Below are 26,444 nucleotides of genomic sequence, written 5' to 3'. Positions count from 1 at the left end.
TACGAAACAGAATTCCGTACATCGAACAGATTTCGTGTACGTGGAGGTATAAAGCTGTTCGTCCGAGTCCTGCGTTTCGACAGACCCGGGACAAATGCATGTAGCTAGATCAGGAACGTGCAAGCGTAGTCTCCATTCGTAACGCAATGTTCGCTTTACAGGTGCAGTGCCCTCTTTGTTTACCTCCACTGGTCAGTGATCTGAACATGTGTTTTTACTCTTCCTCCGTTTACTTTTTGTCTTTAATTTCGATGGCTTAATATCTGGGTACATGTTTCGAAAGGTTCAGGTTCGATTCCTAGCAGTGACATTAATTTATAGTATAAAACTGTAACAGCTGTGTAGGATTTGAAGTTTTCACAGCGGTGGTTATGATGAGTACTAACTTCTGGGATATAACGCCATGTAGTCCGTTGGAAGTCAATCGACGTTTCGGAGGAACATCACTTCCATTTTCAGGGTCGAAGAATAAGCCGAGCAAGAAACCAGCGTGAAAACAGGTGGAAAGCAGAGCTTTCTTTCGCGCTGGTTTCTTGCTCTGAAGTTGTAGATGACATGTTCCTCCGAAACGTCGGTTATAAGAAATATGTTAATGTGTGTAATGAAAGGCAACGACTATGAAATGAGAGTTGAGCCAAATCCAGATTGGACAGTTTCCAAAACAACTGTGGGGCGATAATAATCAACCATGGCCACGCTCTTTAATGGCCATTATGTTCTCACCCGTTATTTCCGGTCCGTACAGATTTAGATGTTTTAAACCGGCTTCCTCTGTGAAGAACGGGTTGCCGGCAACAGATTTTAAATGCATAGCATTCGCCAGGAAACGTACTGACTTAACCAACCTGAATGCACGCGTGGGTTTCAGTAATAAAACAAAGAATTATAATTGGAAGCGTCGTTTGCGTTCTCAGAATAAAGATCCAATTCGATTCACGGGGTCTGGTGATTACATAAGCGTATACGAGTCGATGTCGTAATGAATTACCTAGTTTGGTGAGTCCAGTTTTTGTTCAGTTCGTTTTTTCCTCTTTTGTGGTAATCAATTTGCACTAATTTTATCTGAATCTCTGACAGTTACATATGCTACATATTGTCCATCAGTAATGAGCCTTTTCAAAGATTCCTCTTGGCGACTGACAGATTTATGGCCTTCAGCTTTACGGTGCTGAAATTATTGCAGCAATTGAATAATGCTAATTACTCAAGTCTTTAATGAACCGTCACAACACAGCAAATAGTAAAACATCAAAGTCAGCGTACAGCTGTGGCTTTGCTACATGTTTCGGCCACTATCGGCCATCATCAGACAAATACATATCAACAAAAATCTACCATTTAACTGCAATCATAAAATGGATAGAACACATTAATCGTACAATTTTAAAATTGCTTATGTAAAAATACAAAAGTTCAGATTATATAAAAATTAAAAATTGGAAGTATTATAACATTATATCCATTTTATGATTGCAGTTAAATTGTAGATTTCTGTTGATATGTATTTGCCTGATGATGGCCGATAGTGGCCGAAACATGTAGCAAAGCAACAGCTGTACGCTGACTTTGATGCTTTACTATTTGCTGTGTTGTGACGGTTCATTAAAGAGTTGTATATTGTAGCACAGCAGGATGCATGAAATTAAGAATGCTAATTATTCGATATTGTGTGCGACATTTCAGGCCCTCGAGATAAATGCCTGGATACTATCTGGATTAGGCCTCTGATAATACACGATTAATGGCTATTAACATGACATATTTACAGGAGATATAATGGCTGAGGCATTACGTCACATAGAACATTTCATTGCGAGGTAATCAGAGTTCATTACTTCGTTAACCAGAAAGTGACTTTCATAAAATGTTAAAGTAAACTGGGTAAAACCAAGCAGATTTATCTAAATGTAACGGCCAAGATCTGTATTCGGTAGGTTCTCAGTTCGAAACTCAACCAGCACGTCAAGTATCCCAGCTGTGTGTTTTCGTGTTATTCCTCGGTCTTCAGGCAAACTCCGGGATACTACTTCTAGGCCACCACCGCATTCTTCGAAATGTTTTCCCATCCATCAGTCATCCTGCCGTTAGAGGCTATATATATCGTAGCTACTGACAGGAAATATCACCTAGTCATTCCACTGAGAGTGGCTTTGAATGAAGTATAACTAAAAATTGTATTTCAGGATGCTTAAACAGTGGCTTAAGAACATTATAAAACTGTAAGTAGTTTTCCAGAATTTAATGTTTGATAGGGGAAGTTTTATTTTGCCTGAAGCTTGGGTGAATGTCCGCGATTTTTGTTCCGTTGCTCCCATCGCCCGTCCAAGATATCGTACAGAATGTCTAATGTTTTCATAGTTTCGGTCATTAATTCTGAATTTGAAGTAGGTAAACATCATAATCTGTGTAGACTGAAGGATGCGGGGTGTGTTATATTTAGGTTCCCTTTTACTCCGATGTTCTAGAAATTGGGGATAATGCAGAAGTTGTTCGGCTCGCTATAGTGACTGCTCTTTATTGCACAGAGCCACTTAAACTGCTGCCGAGATAATGTCAGTACCAATATCCATTCTCGGCTCTAGTGAAGCCCATTCTGACCCCATTCTGCTTATGTCAGTTACCTGTCGCCAACTTCATTGCTGGAAGTGTATTTGAAGTGTTTAGTGCAAGAGAGGCAGAAGTCCAGCTTTGGCGTCCCCAGCTACGTGGGTGCATACCGTACAGTACTCACAGTTCTTCCGTTGTAGGCTAAGCTGTCCGTTTCGAATCCCGACCAGGAAACAACTGCCTTGCCTTAGGGCTTTTGGGATGTTTATTGATAAGCCAGTGGTCTTCTGTGGTTGAAGAAATTCACATCATCATTGACACCTGAAGGTTCCACCACAGTGTTCACAAAAGCTCACCATTAGAACCCATGTCCGTTTTCGTATTATCCAGGCGACCCCTTCCCTTCAAAACTTTCCAACCAGATCTTTATGCATGTCTAGTCTTCCTCGTATGATGTCTGTCAGCCTCTAACATAAATGAGTACCAGGAAGGCTGCGTAAGGCCATCTGTCTTAGAAAATGTGGGAGCCTCAACATCTCACAACCCTATGGATCTCCACGGCCCGTTACTGGGGTAGCTTACCTTTTTGCCTGTAACTTCTAAGTGATTAGAAGGCCTACAGATTGCGAAGTTCTTCATTAATTTTTTCTGTTATATTTTCTCTTTCTTAGATTAAGTTACATTCTTATGTAAACCAAGGAGCCAGAAGGCCCTAGGCTTGTACACGTATGTAGTGATGTCCCTGGGATGCAAGGACTCTTCGTTCTTTGTTACACTGTGGTCGCTGGTATGAAGCAAAGATGTTTTGTGAATGAGGAAGCTTGTGGCATATAGAGATGGAGGGAGGCTGGGATTTCCTTTTTCACGCCATGCTAATTTACGTGCAAGTATAAACCGCAGTAACGTATGTTACAGAGTGTAGTCTGATAAAGACTGACGTAATGTTTGAAACGTGGGATTGCAGACTTTGTGGTACAGGATCCTTCATGATATGTTTGTAGATGTTTACGGGTAATCAAGGAATTTCCTGTTTTTATGGTACGCAGAGGTCTAGTACCGTGTTCTCGAACGTCCATCATTGGACCATTATTGGACTAGCTGAACCCAGTTCATACTTTCTTTGTATATGCCTAAGATTCGCAGCAGTAAAGTTGCCAGTTTGCATAAGCATTTGGGGATGTGGAGGTGTGTGAGCAGTATCAAGTGCGGGCCGCTTTATCCCGGAGAAGAGACCCTCAGCACTAACTGGATAAGCTGCTGAGTGGCGAGCAGAGCCTGTGTAATACAGAGGCTTTGTATTTGTGTTTGGTGATAGAATGAAAGTAGTGGGGGGAACGAATATGGCGATGAAGAACAAATGTTGGTTCACGTCCGGGATTCGAAGCTCGCAGTTCAAGTTTTTGGCAAGTCGCTTTACTGACTGACCTATCCCAGGTCATGTGAAACACAGAGTAGCGTTCTTCACTTCTGGTATAACGGTCTAGTATCGTGAAATGCCGTGCTCGCAGTTTTGCGAGTAAATACAGGTATAACTGCCACCAGCTGGTCTCAGATATCACGATGTGAAAGTAATGGAGTTGGTAATATGAGGTATATTATTCGTGTGATTGCATGAAACAAACAAATGGATGGTAGCCGCCCGTGTATCCGAACTTAATTAACGGATTTCTGTTAAATTTGGTACTTGTGGTCTGCACTAAAGTTTGGTGAATGTGGTTGTCGTTTATATCGGTCGAATATAACCCCCGATTTACATTAAGCCAAAATGAAATGTTCTCACTTTTATCTAAAGACGCGTCCACATTACTCGTTCTCGTGCTCGCCAGGCTTGTGCTCGTCGGGAGACTCGTCTGGCTTTTACTTGTGCTCGTAAATCTTCGTCCACACTACTTCAGTTACTCGCCAGGCTTCGGCGCGTGAGGATCCGTATATTTACTCGTGTGTATAGGCTGTAGTCGTATTTTAATTTATTGCCTATAGTTAAAAATTTAAAATTTGCTTGTCTCGTGACTTGTCATGTCCATATTACTCGCGAGTATAGCGAGTCACACGAGCACGAGCACCAGTAACGTGGACGCGCCTTGAGGGAGCAGCTGCATTCATGTCACCAAAACACGTTAGCCGCGGCAGATAGAGGATGGAGAATGAAGCGTTTCATGCTGTACCTGGTAATCCATCGACTGTAGTGTTACTGTAATTCGCTCAGTCGAGTTATACTGACGAATCAGCCCCAAGGCGGTCTGCTGATCAGCGGCGGCAGGAGCAGCCTAATCTTTTCAGAAGCTGCACGATGGACGCATAGATAGCCGAACTGCGTTGTTCCAAGTTCTAACTGAGTAGTGTCGTAATCTTGTTTTCGGGTGGAGAAGAAAGGCGTGGATTTGCATAACCACGCTCACTACTTATTATGTAGTACAGTAGCCGGTTGTATGTTGAGAGGCCGAAAGCAAGGGGCCACTCGTACACTTTTCGAAATTTCTCGATCTAATTGCCGAGCCCTGTGGTATTGGAATGCCAACGGTCTGAAGGATATTTCGAAGAAGTCACCATCGTTTGTATTGTCAACGGAGAGTTTAACTGGGCCTAAGAAAACAGCCGGACTTGATTCTTTTGACAAACGTTTAATTAGAAGGACGTTTAACCCTTTAGATGTGTCACCTACTTTATCATACTAAAACTCTGCACTCTGTCCACACAGTGTATTTATGTGTTCCATATGAATCTCACTGGGCACGCGCTAGCGTAGTTGGTTGAGGCACTATGCTACAAGCCGTAAGGTCGCGGGTTCAAGTCCCGAGGAGGTCATTGGATTTTTTTTTTTTCAATTGACCTTATCCTTCCAGCCGCACTATGGCCCCGGGATCGACTCAGCTTCTAACAGAAATGAGTACCAGGAATATTCTTGGATTATTCTTGGGGGGTAAAGGGCGGCCGGCGCGTAGGGCTGACAACCTTGTCATCATCTATGAGCCGATTGTCTAGAAAATGTGGGAACCTCAACATCTCACAACCATATGGGCCTCCACGGCCTGCTACAGGGATACATTTACTTTTATATGAATCTCACAATAAACAGCGATTATTTCCTCTAACAATATTGAATGGTTGGTCCTTGTAATGGAGATTTAATGGGTTTCCTGTGAGGTACGGACTAAATTCTTATATATTATTTGGAATTCATTTAGTCTTCAACGGGTTAATGCATATACAGATAAGTCCAACACTAAAAGAGCTTAATGCGGAATTTGAATGTCAAGTGTCTGATAGTTCATATCGAGGATATTAAAACCAGTAGGTTTTCGATTTAAGGCATGGACTGATGGGAGAAAATTGTTGATGAAGAAGGCTGATGTTGTTCTCTGTGAGAAATTCATAGCATCAGGCATCCACAAGGAGGAGCAACACAACCCTTTATATGTTTAAATGAAACATGGGTTAACGTTCTCCAAAACATCGCAAGATTTTCATGACATTGGTGTTTTATAAGTGTCAAGAGTTAAAAGTGGAGGAGTAGTTGTATGTGCGTTGGATCATCTGAAACTGTCTTTCTTGAGGGAATAGAAAAGAAGGTAAAGCTCTCCTTGTAACAGACCGTGGAGGCCCATAAGGTTGTGAGCCGTCGATGCCCCCACATATTCTATAAAGTCGGCTCACAGATGACGGTGAGGTTGACAACTTTACACGTCGACCGACCTTTATCCCCAGGAAGATCCTGATACTCATTTCTGTTAGAGGCTGAGTCGATCCCAGGGCCATAGTGCCGCTGGAATAATTAAGTCTTGCAGATTATTTCTTCGGCCTTGGAAAGAATCCGCTTTCCATAGCTGCAGCCGTCAGACAGGAACACGAGAGCATCCAGTGATCAATATAGTATATTTTTTGTTCATTCATAATTGACTCTTTGCGTGCAGATACATTTACCAAAGCCAGAACTACAGCACTCGGGTTGCATATGAAGTTGCCTTCTCTCTCTTCTCTCTCTCTCTCAACTTATACAATGGCTGAAGCCAGCGGACAGGAATCTCTGTTTCAGTACTGTGGGTAGCTTCCACAGAGAAATGCAGATGAACGTAGCTCTGGACTGATGAAAAAACATACAAGGGCTGCTGTAAACTGTCACAGCCTGCAAGAGTGGGCATTGGAGAACCCTCATGGTTTTCTACACTCTTCATTTCAGCAAAGGTTTAGCGTCACCGTTTGGGCCAAAATTTTAGACAATTACTTAACTGGGCCGTAGGTGACAGATAATCGTCTCTTTCGTTGAATCGCTTAATGTTCTCGTGGGCAGCACGAGGCTGACCGTCCTCACTTTTCACGTCAGATGCGCAGTTGGTTAAACAATAATTTTTCAGACACCTGTATTGACTGATGATCCGATCGTCTGGCCACCACTTCTGATTTTAACCCGATTGATTTTTTCCCCCCTTATGGAGATGCATCGAATGAAATGTTGGTGCCGCGCAAGTACAAGATTGCACCAACCCGATCAGTCACATCCTGGTGGCTGTAACAGGCCATTACGGACGTCCTAGATAACTGGTTAATATGAGGCGCTAAAACGGTGTGCCGGTCTCCATTACAAATCAGTGATCTGTGTGAAGGTAAAAGTAAGATTATCCCTGTGCCTTATTATTACTTAAGCACAGCGACTTGAAGACGTATGGGGGAGTGGAGCCATATGTGCACTATTCTTGACCTAGGCACAGCTTCATACCCCCGCTGCTTTACTTCCGGGGAAAGATCCCCCGGTACGCATTTCACAGGATGATTACATTTGTGATAAACGCAATGAAAGAAGAATTTCTGGGAAGAACTAATCACATATTTTATTCAGATACGACACGGACCGCACAGGAAATAACACGTCCAACAGTTCTTCTGTTGTTGCGCGTGTATTCGTTGCCGCGGGGATGTGTTTACCAAGTCTTTGCTCTGCAGCTGTAAGGGGATACACATAGAGACAGCAAGATGATCTCTTAAGCGTAAGGTATAGGAAATTAGGCTAATAGTCAAACGTTTAATATTATTATTATTAGAGGGGGTGGGTTTCCCCATGTACCTAGACCAGTTATTGGTTCACTGTGCGTCCCCCTTTAATTTCTACTGTCGCCATACCCTACCGGTACTGGTGCGTGCTATCAGCCCCGTTCAGCCAACGAGATCGGCCCTCGGTACCTGATATTTCCCCCATCTACCAGAGGCATAACAGTCAAACTTGGTGAGCTAATAACTTCGAAACCTTTGCTTTTCATTCATTTCAGTTAAAAGTACGATAGTACGTAACCTAATGCATACTTGATTGAACGATTATTTAATTCTCATAAAAATGGCGTAACGTCATAGCTCGACAAGGTTGACTAACCGAACAACACTTTACATACATTTTGTTCACCACATTATGTCCCCGAGGACCTCCTAAAGTTCGGCCGTAAGACTTCGATTCGCTTTTCACTAAATTCAATGCGAATTATATACGCGAAGCAGCAGCGAACGAATTCGGAAGGCACGTGTATTCCATTGGAAAACATCGGTCCGGTCTGTTGATTCCTTTAGAGATCCTGGCGTATATCGCAGTTAGAAAAGAGACACAAAAAGGTGGCTGAACTCAGTAAGGAAGCGATAAAAGGGACGGTGCTCCTTGGGACGGTCCGTTGTCATCGAGACGGAAGTGAGGGGTTGTAATTTTATTATCATGAACTCATAAGTGGATCGATAGAGAGAAAGAAGATTGAGAGATGAACGGCCGACCCACTGTGTAGTCCTACATGGGCGGTGCTGTGCGGCTGTAAGCTAACTGGCATTAGGACTTGACTCATCTCTGTACATGCCAGAAGATGCTGTTACCAGAGGGATTCTGTGACTTGTCAGTTGAATTGCACATTTAGCTAAGGCAGCGAACCAAGTCATCCTCTTGAGCTCCCCATGTTTAGATGCTGTAATCAGTAGATCGCGTCGCTTTTATTGCGATTTCTGACCTTTACATAACATGTCTACATCTCGAGCAACTTAAGATGGCATATTAAGAATTTAGTAGGTTGTAATGACTTACTTACGTTGGGCTTCAGACGTTTTAAATGTTTGCGTAACCTGAGAAATTATAACAGTTCCTGGCAGTGTTCTGTGCTGCCTGATCGGTTGGAACAGAAGTCATGCGGATTCCTTTCTCAGTACGTTTATTTGCCATTAAAACGTACATTCGTGCTTTTCAGTTAACATGTATTAATCTGCATATTAAATTTAGTAAGACTGCTTAAACACGTAGGTGGGAGGATAATATTAAAATGGAACTTTGAGAAGTAGGCTGGGGTGATATGGACTGGATTGAGCTGGCGTAGTATAGGGACCAGTGGAAATTTTAGATGGATGGACATCTCTTGAAATTATTCGGCTGAGAATATGGCTCATCAAATCAGTGAGTGCTGGAATTGAGCCGTTACCGACTTTTTGAGAACCACAAATTTGAAATTTCATAATTAAAACGTGAAATATGTCTTTATCAGTCGCGTAACGCCGTCTTTTCCAGATTTAGAATCAATTATCTTCGGGATTGGAATGTGATAAAATGCGTACCGCTCTGGAAATTCGCTACCTAAGCGTTCATGCAGTACTTGAAGTAATCGAAGAATCACAGTAGCTTTGTCGGCACCAGCCAGAACGGTCTCGTGATTCAGCCTCTTCAGTAAATGTCTTCGCCTGCATGCAGGGGCCTCGGTTTATTAATCTAGCCCTTTGCAAATTTCATAGCTTGGATTGCTATCAAACAACTTCTCTGAGAGGATTTTGTTAGTAATGCGTCTCACATAGAACATTGTTCAGAACCATCAGTGAAACGTTGTACTGTGAATTTCTCTATTATTAATAGATCGTTGCAGTTTTCAACTTCTTTTCAGTAGTAGTCGATCAACATTTTACAGTTTCCCATTAGTACACTTACTGCGACGTGTCTTGAGAATACCTTACGTCGCCCAAGGGTCCAAAAGCGAATGAATCTTCATTCTTTAACCTCGTCCAGTTTTCACTTTTCTTCCTTCATAGATACGCAACAGAACAGTGTACACACAGTTTCAGTATCATGCATTATTGACACATGTTTCCAAGCTTCACTTATTCTAAGATCTCTGCAAGAAACGGCCTGTTTTTACGACAAGTTTTCAATTTCATGTCGCAGCAGGCCTGCTGTTCCATATTTTTTCCCCGTCATCAGAAGTCCATCGTAAGTGGACGTCATCTTCTGCAGGCCGGGGTCACTGTCAACATAAAATTGCTTGAAGCTATCACAATGAAGACGCTCTCGCCAGCAGTCAGTATAAAAACTCAAACAAACATAAGTTTTGTAAACATCTTCCTAGTGTGGTGGTATGTACAAAGTGAAAATTTTGTGTACCGAAATGTCTGTACAGTAAACTCACGCTAATGCGGTTGCAGTCAATTCGGATCGAAATATGAAAAATGCGTACATACTTTAAAAAATACATGGTATTTAGGAAGGCAGATGTCTGTTCAGAGAAAACTTGACAGTTTCTTCAAACCTACATTATTATATTCAGAAACAAGCACAATTTCTGAGTCTTCTATCAAGATTAAGTGCATTTTATTTTTATAATTTTTAAATAAAGGATCTACAGTGATATTTTGTTATTTATTTTCATCAGCACTACTTACGTCATTAATTTTCCATTTGACTGTGTTCTAAGTTATTTTTTTGTCTTTTAGGGCAACTTTTTGCTTCAATCCGGATGACCTTCCCCCCTCCCCCTTCAATTACTCCGGATTAGCGAGGCTACTGCCAGCGGATGAAAAGACGATTTGCGCATATCATCCATGAACTGTGACGAAGCTGATGTACTCCAGAAATTCATAGGCATGCGTAATCTCTGCCGTGCCCCCCCCCGCTGTTACATGTCTTGCAGGAAGAGCTGACATATCTAGCCTAATCTCGCGATTCTCTGCTATATCGATATGATTTGCTGCTGTTTCGTCACTTAGCGAAATGCATGTGCGCGTTCTAGTTCAAATGTCGCTTTAGCTGCTCATCTTCCATTCGTTCAACAGTTTTACAGTGTTTAGTTTTTTGGGTTGGGGTGAGACTGAATCCACTTGGTACGTCGGCCACTCATTGGCCTATTGTACCAGCCCAGGTTTTTAGATGATGATCTAATGATGATGAGTGTGAAACAGTCGGTGGAATGAGATTTGACAGGGGAAACCGAAGTACCTGCCCCAGCGCCACTTTGTTCGCCACAAATCCCACACGACCTGACGTGGGATCGAACCGGGTCGCCACAGTGGGAAGCCAGCGACTAACCGCATGAGCTATGGTACGGCCTTTTACAATGTTGAACTTTACTTAGGATTTTTTTTGATGTAGTGCGCTGGTCAGCGTCGGTTCCAAGATGTATTAAAATATCACATATTTGTGTCCTGTTTCTTTTGTGAGGTTGGCATTTCGATTTCGATAATCTTGTATGGCCGTTGCTCTTTTCATCACTCACAGAACTTCCTCTCTGCGGAGCTTCAATATTCGGTTTCTATCTGTAAGATATTGAAAGACGGTTGTACTGTAGTGTGTACCTGTAGTCTGCAACATTTGTTAAACTATTTTCCAGTTCAGACGTCTGCCCATTCAATAGAAGTTTCATACGCGTGTGTCACGCCGTCAGAATACACACGTGGCAATGCGGATAGTGGCAGAACTACTGACACCGAAGTCCACTTAGTTAGTTATTGGAGAGGGTGGGTTTCCCCATGCACTTAGACCTGTATTGGTCCATTGTGCTTCCCTCTATGATTTCTACCAGTCTCTATATCCTACCGGTACTGGTGGTTACCATCAGTCCCGCCCAGCCAGCGAGACCGGCTCTACTAGCTGAGAGGTATCTATAATGCTTTCCCCATCTACCAGAGGTATTAGAGACTGCTGTCGGGTGGGAAACGTCATTTGGCTCAGTGACCTCCTTTGGAGACATGAGATTCTTTTACGTGCCGTAAAGCTACGACACGGGACCCACGGCTTAAAGTCCCTCCCGGAGGACTAGTTCCCTGAATTTTTCCGCCCTTAAAAATTCGACGACCTCCGCCGGGTATTTGAACCCGCGTACTACGAGTCATGAGGTGGGAACGTTACCTCTAGACTACGGAGGCCGCTTCCGAAGTCCACTTACTGTTATTTTAATTTTAACGTGAACGTACCAAGTTGTATATTTTCACTTTACTCTCCTGTCATTGTTCGCCTAGCTCGCACTGTACTTATTCGCTCCAAGAGCAGTACCATCGTTTCACTGACCGTCTGCACTTAAACCAAACCAAATTAAATTCTGTGTAGAACCTTAGTAACATAGACTGAGGGTGTTCGAGAACAGGAACCTACGTCTTGGTCTTCCAGGTGGTCTCTTTCCTTCTGGCTTTCCCACCCAATATCCTATATACATTCCTCGTCTGCCCCAGTCGTGCTGCATGCCCTTCCCACCTCATCCTCATCCTTATTCTTGGAGAAGAGTACAACTTATGAAGCTCCTAATTATGCAGTTTTCGCCAACCTCCTGTCACTTCATCTCTCTTCGGTCCAAGCATTCTCTTCAACACCGTATTCTCAGACACCCTCAGTCTGTGTTACTCCCTTAATGTCAGAGACCAACTTTCACACCCATACAGAACCACAGGCAAAACTATAGATTTTTATATTCTAATTTTTATGTTTTTGGACAGCAGACGAAAAGACAAAATGTTCAGGACTGAATGGTAGCAGAGTCACTTAATTTCCTCCTGAGCCAGATTTTGATTTGTTATCGTTGTTCCAAAATATCAACGGTATGTAAGTTATTCTTACGAGTATTGGGGATGTTGTAATGAGGGCTTTGTGGGTGTTATGTTATTTATTTGGTCTCGCTGTTGTCCCATTTAGTGTTGTGCGGCGGGGTAATGATTGTAACATTGCGACTTGGGTAGTCTCGCAGTGATACGTGAGTTTGATCATTTTCTAGATCTGGGTTACATAGACGGTTCCTTGCGGTTACCCTTTGTATATCTTTCTTTTCTTGGGTTGCAGTCGAGGGCATAGATTTGTTTCATATTAGAAGTACTAAAGCAGTGCTTGAAGTCCTACTTATTTTTAATTTTGTTATTGATTGTTATTAAATGCTTATTTTGGAGATTTGTGTGTTCTTACTGAAGCTATGCTTGGACACCCCATTCCACCTTGGGAGCACTGAGAACACAACAACGGAACCAGAGACAAAGGCAGCGACCGTCCCCCAAAGTGTAAGGGTAAAAAGGGGAGGATCTGTTAAGTACAGAGTTTACTGACATGTTTTATGAACATGATAAGGTTCAGTTTTATAGAAAGCAGGGAAATTCTGTACCTTGAACTATGACGGTGTTGCAGTTGGCAGTTTCTGCATTGAATGCGTTAGTTTTGCAGTGGGTGAACGATTAATACGTTTCTGTTTACCAGTTCTTCTTTTGTTTCAGTGTGCGGAGTGTAATGCATAAATATCTGGAGAAGAAGAATGAAGTGAACTTCGATAAAATCTTCAACCAAATGTTAGGTGAGTACTTGTACAATATGGCTTTGTTACAAAACAGCAAGAAGGCCGTGGGACCCCTGTTGAGTCCGTAACTTCGTGGGTGCGTGGCGTGTGGCAGCAGGCCAAGCAAAGCAAAGGAAGTGTACAGTACGGAAGTCACACTTGTCCTGCTGCTGCACCATTATGGCGAAGATTAATAATGAGTAACTATGCATTGTTTACCTCGAAGCTAAATGGCACTCCTGAATTGCGAATGTGTAGTTGTAAATGGGAAGAGAGTGTTACACGTGTAAGATTTGAGGCTTTCACGGCGGTGACTATGAAGAAAGCAGTCTTCTGGGATTTGGCACCGTGTATATGTGGTGTTAACCGACGTTTCGGAGGAACGTATCGCCTCCATCTTCAGGGTAGAAGAAAAAATATAAGAATTCTGCAAGCGGAGAGACCGTGAGAACCGGTAAAAGCTTTTAGCTTTTTAGCTTTTACCGGTTCTCACGGTCTCTTCGCTTGCAGAATTCTTATATTTTTCTTCTACCCTGAAGATGGAGGCGATACGTTCTTCCGAAACGTCGGTTAACACCACATATACACGGTGCCAAATCCCAGAAGAACTGCTTTCTTCAGAGTGTTACACGTTTGGAATTTACTTACAACGTCTCTCATTTTTTAAGTTGCCTTTATGCAGTGTTACATTACGCCTCTTGTGTACAGATAGAAGTATACATTAAATTGTCATATTTGTATATTTCCCATTGAAGTGGATTAAAATCTACCCTGTTGGGATCAGAAATTTGAGATAAAGTTTTCTGATATGCAGGCAGTGGTACATATGCACAGAAATCATTTTTCTCTGTATATTTGTTCTCAGAATTCGATAGTGATGCTGGTAAAATCAGCAACTTCCTGTTGAAAGTCTGACCTAGCTTATTGAACGATGACGTAATATCGTTAAGAAAACCATATAAGCTGAATTAGCCGCAAGTGAAGTGTATGTTTATGTGTGTCACCAACATGCATAACCGAAGCGTAAAATAAAAATAGACCATAAAATCATTTGAGAGTTATGACAGAGTTAAAGCATTTTGTAGTAGTGCTAACATGTGGAAGAAATTAGGATCAGGCTAAATTTGGGGAATATTTGCTACCGTTTGGTACGGAAGCTTATGTGGTCCCATCTGCTGTCTAAAAAGGTAAGGATAGGAATTTACAAAACTGTTGAGGACAGAACGCGGATTAGGGTGTTTCAGAACACGGTACTGAGGAGAATATTTGGACTTTGGATGGAGGAAGTGTCGGAAGGTTGAAAAAAATGCGTGATTAGAGACTTCAGCGATGGTCAATTCGAGATTTACGATATGGGCAGGGCATGTTGCACGCTTGAGAGATGAGAAATTCATCCAAAATTTTAGTCGCATAACCTGAAAGTAAGAGAGCAATTTGAAGACTTAGCGTGTATGGGTGAATGAAGTAAACTTGGATTTGTAAGTACTGGTACTGGATATGGACTGGCTCTTGTGGACACACCAGTGCACGTTTGGGTTAATAAAATATAGGGAATTTCTTGAATAGCTGAGCAACTGGTAGCTTCTTACTTTGCTTCATGTAGTTAATTTTCATTCTTTAATAGGAAAAATATGGTAATCTGGGTTTTAGTTTTGCTGAGTTCAGCAGTATACACGTTGAGGAAAATCTAGGGGAAAAATCCCACCGAAATGTCAGCGGGAAGTGATAGCGTTTATTTGCACGCTACACGTGTTCATGACGTATGCTTATTTAAGAATAAGCGGACCTTTTCCCTTTTACCTAATTGCAGCAAGTACTTGTTATTTGATCATGACATAGGTGTTATGATTACACATGTTAGCTTGGCAGTGTTCATATTTTCTCCTGATGTTGACTACATCCAGCTAATTCAGAATGACTGATGCTTCTTCAAGGGACCGAGACGAGCGCACTTGTCACGGCGCTGCTGTCCCACATCAGTATTATAAACACGTTTACGTCACTTTCAGATCATTCGTCATGTCACTTCAGTGGCTTCCCAGGCCGGTCATGAATATGTCGCTGCGAATGAAATTGGCGGAACATGTAGCACGCAAAAGGGGATGAAGCATGAATACCCCAAAGCGAAAATTGTGTGAGAGATATACAAATAGATCTGAGGATGATATTAAAGTTAAACTTTGAGAAATAGAATGTGAAAGTGCGGATTAAGCTAGCTCATAGAAGGCTCTACGATAAATGACTTTTGTGAATACGATCATTTACTTTTTTTGTTCCTTAAAGACAAATAGTTTCTTGACCGACTGAGTAACTGTCAGTTTTTCAAGGAATCTCTGGTTGAGCAGAACGATCCAACAGCTCTAAGAGTGCTACCAACAGGCTGAATGTACTAAAGATACCTATTGCAGAATGCCCATTTTCCAAAATATTTCCGCTAGTTCCACTGCACGCTTTCCCAGCAGTGGCTCTACTTCACGGCCTACAACTTATTACTGTTTCCTTTGAGAGCCCTGAACTGAATATCCGGGCCGTATGATAACGCCATACCGTCTGTGTTCCCAGTATATTCACCTGCATGCATGCAGGTAGGGAAAGGGCCATTGAAGACTTTCCGGAATTCGGCTTTGTTGTAAAATAGAATTTCTAACTAGAATTTCGACATTGCCATTCCCCCCCCCACACACCAATACTTTGCGTTTAACTAAACTGAAGGAAATAGACAATTGCATTAAACCTATGCCTTATGCATATATGCATAAAATAAACGCGTAATGGGAGGTCGTGTTTGTCCGTCAGCATGTTTCACATTTAAACTGTGGAAGGATTTCGGTTAAATTTCGTATTCGAGGTATGACACTAGACTACACAGGAAATTCTCGGGGGAACTTTTTACGTGGTACAGCGGTTGAGAAACACCGAAATATCCGAACAGGGCGAATAGAAACTAGGCTACAGTAGATGTAGGTCGTCAACCTCCTGATAGCTTTTAACTTGCGTGAACCTACATTTGATGTTCATCAGCACTGTCCGGACGTGCAGAATAGAAGGTATTCAGGGAATATATGAACACTGTAAGACCTGGTTTCTTAAACTGTCAGTTGCCACTTCCTCCCCCGTCCAAGAGATCGTGACAAAGTCTTTGAGGCGCCCATGACTTCTCAACGATTGTTTAAAGATATACCGTATTTACTCATGTATAGGCCGCAGCACAATTTTCAGACATAAATTATAGAAAAAATAATTTTCTTGGAATATTATTTCAGGAGTAGAACACCCTGTATTACTAATTATGAATATATTTTTTTTAAATGAAATGTGATTTCGAATATTTCGAATATAAGCCGCACCCCAGTTTTCCTCTTGAATTTTTGGCAAAAAATGTGCGGCCTATACATGCGTAAATACGGTAGTTTTATCCACGCATTGTTTTGGCGGTTCAGTAACTCAGTAAGACCGCCTATGTGGTCTAGTGGTCACAGTTCCTGGCTACAGATTCAGAGGTCCGGCTTCGCTTCCCACCGCTACCAGATTTTATGAGAAGTAGTGGGTCTGGAACAGGGTTCGCTCAGCATCGTGAGCATAATTGAGGGGCTATTTCAAGGAAATCGCAGCTCCGGTCTAGAACACCGAAATTAACGGCCGTGGGGATTCGTTGCACTGACCACGTGACACCCTCTATCCGCTAAAATTGGCACTAACTTCGCCGAAAAGCTGCGGTCGCTCCGTCGGTATAGTTCTCTTGCGGACTAACATTACGTTGTTTGTTTGTAACTCAGCAAGTTCTTCTGGAGAACGTAGCTGAAGACTGCGGACTCCGATAAAGATGAATGTGCTGTACTTCTCTCTCTTAATCCTAATGGCATCAGTAGCTTTGTTCATTGGGGGAGAGGCGTAGTGAGTCGCGGTACGACAAAGTCTGAAAATCCCTGCTGTAGAGTGTTTCGTTTGGTTACCTTCACATTGCTGGTTAAATCTCGACACCTGTGAGAGTTTCCCCTGGAAAGTTGCATGCTGCATCGCTAACTCTGTGTAGAGTTTTACACGGAAAGTTATAAAATTCCCTTTCTCTGACTTTGTTGAACTAGAGTCTTTAGCACACGTGTACAAGATCCCGCCGTCGGATTCAGTCCTTAGGCGTTTTAATCCACGCCTCACTTTTCTCAGCCGAATTTAATGCTGTCTTTCCGTCTGCCTGTTCCTAATGGTCTGCTACATTGAGCTGTGGTTTCATCGTCAGCTATACACGCATTGTGTAAATAAGATCTAAACGTTTGTGACTGTGGTAAGTAAGTAAGTAAAAAGTAAAGTTATCCCTGCAACAGGCCGAGGAGGCCCATAGGATTGTGAGATGTTGAGGTTCCCACATTTTCTAGATAATCTGATCATAGATGGCGACAGGGTTGTCAGCCCTACGCGCCGGCCGCCCTTTACCCTCAAGAATATTCCTGGTACTCATTTCCCTCAGAGGCTAAGTCGACACCAGGGCCATAGTGCGGCTGGAAGGATTAGGTCAATCGAAAAAAATCCAGTGACCTCATCGGGACTTGAACCCGCGACACTCCGGCTTGTAGCATAGTACCCCAACCAACTACGCTACCTCGTGCCCCTGTGACAGTGGCGACAGTGGTATATTAATAAAATTATTATGTTTCTGGTCAGTATCCATCGTCGTGTTTTTACTTTAAACGTATCTTTTCGGAGATTGAGTCTTCAGGTGGAACCTAGTCAGTTGGGCCCAATCGATAGAGCTAGTCCCTATCTCCGGACACCAGAACTGAGTCTGAGTTTTATGTTATGACCGAAGGTTAGTCGGCTAGTCTCTCATTGAATAAAGCACCCATCTGGGCTTACGACCAGATTTTTATTATTGTCAGACAGTTGCAGTTTTTTATGTGGGTCTCTCTCTCTCTGACGAGAGGACGGGTTTGTCGCTTATAATAGTTGCTGATCCTCGCCAGCACAGTCATTCTCTGGTCCGAGTCCCGTGGGACTGGCGACTATTTTACTGTCTCAGATTCGAGACATCCATTTTCGTCGCCTCCTACAACTCGCACATCTGCGGTGGAGGTTTTCGACCCCGCCTCAGCGCGGGATGACACCAGAACTAACTCAAGATAGGATATATAAATCAAACAGAGCCAAACTATCTTCGAGAGTTAAGACAGACGATAAAAACCTTGAAAGAACTCCAGACACAAGATGCCTAACACCTGTGCCCGTGCCCTGTTTCACGGCTATTGTTACAACAGGTAGTATCGGAATAGAATTCATCACTAAAGAGACAAGTTCTCTGTATGGTACCATCATAGAAACTCAGTTTTCACGCATAACCTATACTGGACGGAGTTATAGTTTTCTGACTGGAAGCCCACGTGAAATACAACCGGCCTTGATATATCACGCAGTTGTCACCCTGAGAATAAGTTCCTACATATGTAATGTTGTCCAACTCTTTGTACTTCCGTTGCTCAGCAGGTATGGTTGTAAATCTATTCGGGAGCAAGTGCCTTCTTTCTTTCATGTAGATTCAAAGCGTCACAATGTGGCTTGAAGTACATGATACGAACTGGAAACAATAAGTATTGGGTTTATTTTCTGTAACTTCTGTTTAATCTTGCATTTGACGCTTAACGGTTTATGTCTGTTATGAATTCTTGCTTTTATATTCTCTGGAGCAGAGTTATTATTCCACACAGATACGCTTTCGTCTACTGCATGTTCCACGTTAAGCGGATAAAATTCTTCTCCTTGATGGCCATATAAGGTCGCTTTTATCGCATTGCTGGTTTAGCGTCTCTCATCTTGCTGGTTGTTCATATAGTGTCGCCGGCTGATTCCGAATCCTGCAGAACATTTTAATTGCATATGGGCATTTCAGTTCCATTCCTGCTTTTGGATAGCACCTCTTCCCCCTCTACTCAGGTATCCTCCGCCCTCACGCTTTTGTTGGTCACAACCTTGGAGTTCACATTGTTCCCGAACTGAGCCTGATGGAGTTATTGATACCGCAGACGGTGTATTGAATGCCAAACAGAGTTGTACACAGTGAAGAAAGACACGTTAATGAAGTGCTGTCGTTTTGTGACGAGGAAAACATAAACGGGTGTTCTACATTTCCGCTGAGGAAAGCGACACAGGTGCAGATGAGCGCTGAAATTAATTCCAGATTGTTATAATTAATACTTGTATAGAGTGTCTAATTTGGTGATTCTGTGAAGAGAAGACAAGGAGGGTGTTGTGACATGGCCACCAGTCTGGGAGTTAGAGAACTGCAGTTCAGTCGTAAGCCGTTGCTGTGAGAAGCTGGTAGCTGAGGCACTGGGATAGTTCGGGAGCCCAGAGGAAGGGGAACGTCCGCCGTTGTAAGCCGTTACCATGTAACGACTAATGGAGACTAATAGACTGAGAACACTAGACTGTGTGTGACAGTGACCTATAAAGTGTAGGCAGGAGTCGTGAGTGTGTGAATTGTTTTTCCTTTATATAGCCCCTCTGCACGGACCAAGCAGAAAACACAACTTCCCTGTTGTTGAGACGGCGTGTTTACAGCGCCGTTGCATAGCAGTGGGAGTTATTCGATTGTTGCTTGCATATTCGTTGTCGCGAAAATGTTTTTGCCGAACAGTTACCTAGCAATGGATGTATCCTCGTGTTTCACTATTCCGGCTTTCGGGTTTGGTGTCACAGTATGATAGATTTGCCCTTTTTTGAAGTCCGGTTACAGGCTCGTGAGGAAGTGAGGGAGAGCCTTCGTGGTATTGTGCGTCACACTTCGCTCATATCAACACGCCGATTCTTCCTTGTCCTTTGAGAGGAGAAACCTAAATGGAAACAAACCGCAGATGTCTGCTGTACGTCAGAGTCTGATCAGGATCCCAGGCAGGGCTCAGAGCTAGACGCGATTTGGCCGAGGGCCCGGCCGTACTGCATTCTGAGTCCTATGGGGTAGCTCACTGGAGGTCTAAGAGCTGCGGACAGCTCTCATGTGTGCAGACACGCACATACGCTACATGCCATATTTCACACGACGGTTTCTATTCATAAAACAAGTAAATATGCCCAGTGCCCTCGAGGTATAACTGGTCCACCAGGGTTGATATAAATACAGGGTCCTGGCCCTCCAGGTTTGGGGGCTCGAATCTGAGACAGTAACATTTTGTCACGAATCCCGCAAGACTCGGACTCGAGAATTACTGCACTGGCTAGGGCCAACAGCAATTGTAAACGACAGACCCGTCCTCTCGTCAAAGTTGGCGCCGCACGTTAACAAACCCGCAACTGTCTGACAGTAATAGAAACCTGCTCTTGAGCCCCAGATGGGTTCTTGACACCAAGACAGACTGGTCGACTCACCGTCGGTCTTAACGTAACTTTGAGTTTAACTCTGAGTTAACCATCAGACAGTGTCAGCTCCTGCTATCACGTTCTGAAAATCAGATCATAATTTTTTTAGAGTTTTCGATAATCTTGTGGACTAGAAATCTAGGGATTGCCTCGTACCTTCTCACATGTTACGTCATGAGTAGGTGGCGGCGATCAGTTAAGTTTTCTTCGAACATACTTGAGTGGACTATTTGAAGACCTGTCCTTCAGCACGCATTTCACATCTGGTTGAAATACGACGGAGCTCCACTATATCAGGGTGTGAAGGGCGTCAGTGGCTGGACCCTGGATTGGTCGCGGGAGTGAAGTTCCGGTTGCCTGACCCGCACAATCAGGTGACCATAATCATCTTGTTTTTCTTTTCTATGGGGATATTCTAAACCAGGCCTATACCAGTACATTTTATATGGAGAGGTATAGTGGTCTCGAATTTAACAATTTGTAAGTGAAATAATGCTTGATCGCTTGATAGTTTCTTTTAACTCAGAGAGAATAGTGTATCCGCGAACATGAAGGCCATTTTGAGCGTCTCTGAGAAGAAAATACAACAAAGAGGTTATTAATGGCCCCCCCTTTTTTTCTTTTACACAACCCGTTAACCTTAGGAGGTATTTAAGGTGTGGCCATGGAAGTTGAAATTAAAATAGCTGTAACTTTTTAAGGAAGTCCCTCACGGTACATATTGATATTAATTTTTTAACGTATTTGATGTACAGAAACCATCCTGGAAAATATGGTCTGTAACAATGATGATNGCGACACAGGCTGCCGCTCGGTTGTGAACCGCGCCGGACATACCAACCCACCCCGCCTTAGGTACATCTCAAGTGTCGAGATAACGAGAGCGGTCTGTCTGTAGCTGGCTAAAAATAGCGACCAGCCAGCTGCCACGCGGTTCACACGAGGGCGTGTACGGGAATGAAAAGACGGTCATAACTCCGTAACCGTCCAAAATCGGACACATGTTTATATGAACTTTTTTGATCACAAAGACCTAGGAAATCACCTCCTGCAGTTATGCCCTAAAGTCGTGAAACACCCTGTATATACATATATCATTGTTACAGACCATATAGTGTAGGTGAAGATGATACAAGGATATAAAAGATAAAGCTATCCCTTTAACAGACCTTGGAGGCCCATAGGATTGTGAGACACCGAGGCTCCCACATTTTCTAGGCATTCGGCTCACAGATGGCTGTGAGATTGTCAGTCTTACGCTCCGGTCGCTCTTTACCCCCATGAATCCTGGTACTCGTTTTTGTTAGAGGCAGAATCGATCCCAGGTCCATATTGCTGCTGGAAGTATTAGGTAAATTGAAAAATCCAGTGACATCGGGACTCGCACTCGCTGCCTTCCGGCTTATAGCATGGTGCCTCAACTAAGTACGCTACCTCGTACACCCCCGTGTAGTTGTGAATGTTTGTGGATGGTTATAATAACCAGTCTTCTGTGTTCTTAGACATGCCTTAATTCAAGGACCACTGGGTTGTACGACAACATTGTCAGATATTTGTTGACGTAATATCTGAATATTAATTTGTTAAGCAGAAACAGAAAAGTTACATAAGGATTTTTCAATCTTTACACCAAACAGACACGGGAGAGAGAATTCAAGAGCTAAAATGCACTGAAGTAGTGGTACTTTCCGCAGTAATTAACCTGGTTGCTTGGGGGAGCAGTAACGCTGTAGATTCGTGTTCGAGAAATGTTCGATTCGGATCTGAGTCGACATCTGCTGACTCGACTAGGGTTTTCATGGCTTTCCTTAAGCGAATCTCGGGATCCAACAGGCCACGACCGCTTCCTTCAGAATACTTAGCGAATAATTGTTTATCTGTCATGATACCACCCGTAAAATAAGAATAATAGTAATTTTCAGAATACTGCATGGAAGCAAATCTGTCTAGGAATAAACAAAGTCTGTGTAGTCAGAGTACAGCTACTTCACGTTCGTAACAACTGTGAACGCATGCACTAGCTCGCCTACTTTCTCAAATCCATGTTAAGGTATGTGCCTTTTAAGCACTTGAGCTCATCAAGTCATGGGTACCCTAGGTCTGTCACATTGTTCAGAAGAATCTGTCGCCAGAACAACAAACTCTGATATTCAGCGGAACTTACGGAATTATGCTTAGCTTCTCATGCATGTGTAACTTAGTGCACTTGTGGAATGGTGCTGTGATGTTGGCGGCCCTGATGGTGCCACTTGGCTCGGGTGGAATGTGGCTTTTGTTTTACCGCTCTGTTTGTGGTGAAATCGGGATTGGACCGTGTTTGTTTTAAGTACGAGCTTCATTTTCGATTTGCGTATATATTTAACTAGGATTCCGGATAGCGTAGTCGGTATAGCGGCTGGCTACGGGCTGGACGACCAAGGGGTCGGAGTTCTAGTCCTGGTATATTCAAGAATTTTCTCTTCTTAACGTCGTCCAGACCGGCTCTGTGGTCCACCCAATCTCCTATCCAATGGGTACTGGGGGCTCTTTCCTCGGGGTTAAAGCGGCTGGGCCGTGAAGCTGACAACTCACCTCCAACTAGTGCCGAGTCAAAGAAAATGTGGATCTATACATCCACTCCACCATACACCTTCTTGGCGTAGTGCTTAATTAGTTAAGCACAGGGACAGCCTTTTTATGTATCTAACTAAAAGAAGAACGTGTGCTTTCTTTTTAACACAAGAAGTACCATTACTGTTGTAAGGTAACACTGTTTGCCATATTTAGCGCCATGTTTGGCTATAGATGCTTTATTGATTGCAGGTTCAGTCTGTCAAGCTGGCATTCAGCACTGGCAGGTACCGCGCTTTGAAACGGATACCAACATTCCTGTAAATATGACCATCTCGTGTGAAATTTACATGAAAAAAATAACTCCGTGATTTTAGTCCGCAAGCGAACTATACCGACCGAGCGACCGCCGCTTGTCGGCGAAGTTAGTGCCAACTTTTGCATAAAGAGGGTGTCGCGTTGGTCAGCGCAACGAATCCCCAAGGCCGTTAATTTCGGTTTTCTATACCGGGAAAGTTATATGAGCACTGGAAATTGTAAAAAGAATTTGAACTAAATATAATTACTGTTATGATTAGCGATTTGTATTGGCTTGTTTGTGATTTAAACGGGAATAATAATTTTTCGAGTGGGGAAATACTGCAAAACCTATATAAGATAAGAGAAGCTGTAAACTATATTTGGCTTCTGAGTTTGTTGCTGAGAATGGTAATGTGAAGGAACTTCCACTTGTGCTGCTTGGAATTGCCTCTTGAATGTCAGTGACGCGCGATTTTTTGTGGTTTATCTTATGACGTCAGTGGCTGGACTGCACAGTGTCGAATGTGAGGATGACGCAGGCAGCAAACAGAGCTCCGCAGTACAGTTTTATCTTCTACTCTGCTTTCTGTCTGCTTCATGCTGGTTTATTGCTTGGCTTACTCTGCGACCCTGAAGAACGAGGCGATATGTTAGTCCGAAACGTCTGTTCACTTTCACCGGACTACAGTGTGCTGTATCGCGGAAAATAAAACGCTTTATAGTCTATTTTATTGTTTACGAGCTAATTTTCTGTCGGTAGTTCTCAGAGGTACTACTGGAAATAGCGTAGTCGGTATAAGAACGGGCTACGAGCTGGACGACCGAGGGGTCGGAATTCGAGTCCCGGTAGGATCTCCACGTCGTCCAGACCGACTCTCGGGTATACCCAACCTCCTATCCAATTGGTGCCGGGGGCTCTTTCCCCGGGGGTAAAGCGGCCGGGGCGTGAAGCTGACCATTCACCTTCAGCTAAAGCCGAAGTCAGGAAAATGTGGATCTATACATCCACTCCCCCATATGCCTTCATGGCGTAGTGCTTAATTAGTTAAACAGAGGGATATCTTTACCTTTACTACTGGAAATAGCCAAACGATTTCGCAAAGTGACATTATCTGCATCGTTTTGTTTGTACTACAAGTCAACGATGCTCATGTTTACTCGTTTTCTTTTGGTTTTTAAGGACGGCTTAGGTAGGACATGACACAAGATCGTCCTCAATAAATATCTTCTGAACATTTCTTAAACATTTTTCGTAATGTTGAACGAAATACAAGAAAAGCGCTGCTTTTTCACTCCGTACACTCTGACATCTTTAGTTCTAGTAGCTTTGCAAAAATATTTTTGTTGAAGAGTACGACTTTCTTGGGTGACACCATGTAGTTTCGTGGAAACATCGCTTCCATCTTCAGATTCGAAAAATAAGCTAAACAAAGAGCCAGCAGAAACAGGCGGAGGCAATGCGTTGCTCCGAAGCGCTGGGCTGTCTTCGAACTACGCGGCTTCACAGCACAAAAGCCACCGCCATGAGATCCGCTTATCCAAAACACAACCGTTATCCGGTGGACATAAATAAATACCGGAGCTACTTATGTTGTATTTGACAGGCGAAACTTGGAAAGAAACGAAGTGTAAGGTGAAGTCCCCATATTTCCGGTGGCGTGGTTATTCAGGAATTGAGGACAGCACTGTGGTGGTGGCGGCCAGAGGACTTCACAACTCCTACCCGTCCAATTTCTTAGCAATGGTAGATTGGACGTCGAAGTAGCTGTGTCGCTTTACTGTCATTGTATGTGTTTCTGCCAATTCTGATGTTATATTTTTGGCTGAGCCAAGGTTTCGAAACCATACGTGAGATTTAACTGGCACGTTGTTTATATAAACTTAATTATTGTATATACATTATGAAATGTATGCCGCATGTTTCCAGCGTTTCCAAAAGCGTAAATTCCCCGTAATGTTACCATGTTTAGATTAGCACTATTGCCTACTTTCAGATACTTAACATGGTTGCGGCTTTCGAACATCCGGAATTAAGAATCTTATTTTATAGTCTTTACTTTTTACTCACTCTCAGATGGCTTATACTAAAATAAAGCAATGGACCATGGACTTCACGAAAAGTGCAGTGCAGGCTGTAAAAGGCAAGAAAATTGATTTCCCGAAGGCCTACTGGTGCGATTATTGTACTTGATAAGCAGTCGAATTTGAATGGTGACACGAAATTCCTTTCTTTATAAAGGGGCATAACTTAATGTTAACTTCTTTCGCAAATTACATGATTATTTTGCATACGAATTTCAGATATGACTGTTTCTTGTAAGATTTGAGGTTTTCACGGCGGTGACTATGAAGAAAGAAGTCTTCTGGGACGTGGCGCCGTGTAGATGTGGTGTTAAGCGATGTTTCGGAGGAACGTCGGTTAACACAATATCTACACGGCGCCACATCCCAGAAGACTTCTTTCTGCATGACTGTTTCTTCTCTGTAAAATGTAGGACATACTACATACTGTGGGGTGGGACTAAAGTCCCTTGTGCTGCGGCCACTTGTAGCTTATTTTACCAGCCCCAGATGATAGGTGAGGGTGATTGTGGAGCAACTGGTGGAATGAAGATTGGCAGGGGAAACCGAAGTACTCGGAGAAAACCTGCCCCAGCGCCACTTTGTCGACGACAAATCTCACTTGACAAGACCCGGGATCGAACCCGGGTCGCCGCGATGGGAAGCCAGAGACTAACCGCTTGAGTTATGGCGCGGCCTTAGTCTATACGGTAGATTCTGTCGTTTTTTATTTATTATAAATGTCCGGTATTGGAATTCCGGTTCCCAGACTATTTTTCCGAGTTCTTCAGAGCTTCTCCTGACTCTGTATCGAACTACTGTACCATCAGCATCTTCCCTGATAGACGTTTGTTACAAAGTGTGTGTTCTTGCAACACATTTACCTCACGAAAATTCGATTTTTCTGATTGTGTAGTGCAACTTGCGTGTACATGTGATTAGCTTTGATCATAAGAAGCGTAGTTTTCCGGAACATCTGTGGCCGTTTTATGATCCAGACATCCCAGATGTGTCCCACTCGATTGATTTTTATGTCGTCATCAGGTCGCATGCATATTGGACGGGAACCGTTAACTTGAGGTACTCGTCAAATAGCGGCCCAATCACCCCCCCCCC

At 43.1% G+C, this 26,444-nt stretch overlaps 1 protein-coding gene across 1 annotated transcript in view; it reads left to right on the top strand.

Moving 5' to 3' along the window:
- LOC111871818 (G protein-coupled receptor kinase 1) overlaps nt 1-26,444 on the top strand; it is a 202,157-nt gene that overhangs the window by 20,524 nt on the left and 155,189 nt on the right. The window contains exon 2 of the mRNA XM_023865183.2: nt 13,015-13,091. Coding sequence (XP_023720951.1) covers nt 13,015-13,091 — 77 coding nt within the window. The remainder of the gene's footprint in view (nt 1-13,014; nt 13,092-26,444) is intronic.

The sequence above is a fragment of the Cryptotermes secundus genome, unplaced genomic scaffold, assembly GCF_002891405.2.
Source record: "Cryptotermes secundus unplaced genomic scaffold, Csec_1.0 scaffold873, whole genome shotgun sequence".
Classification (NCBI taxonomy): Eukaryota; Metazoa; Arthropoda; class Insecta; order Blattodea; family Kalotermitidae; genus Cryptotermes; species Cryptotermes secundus.
The sequence above is the reverse complement of the archived record's forward strand: the minus strand, read 5'-3'. Positions and strand labels throughout refer to the sequence as shown.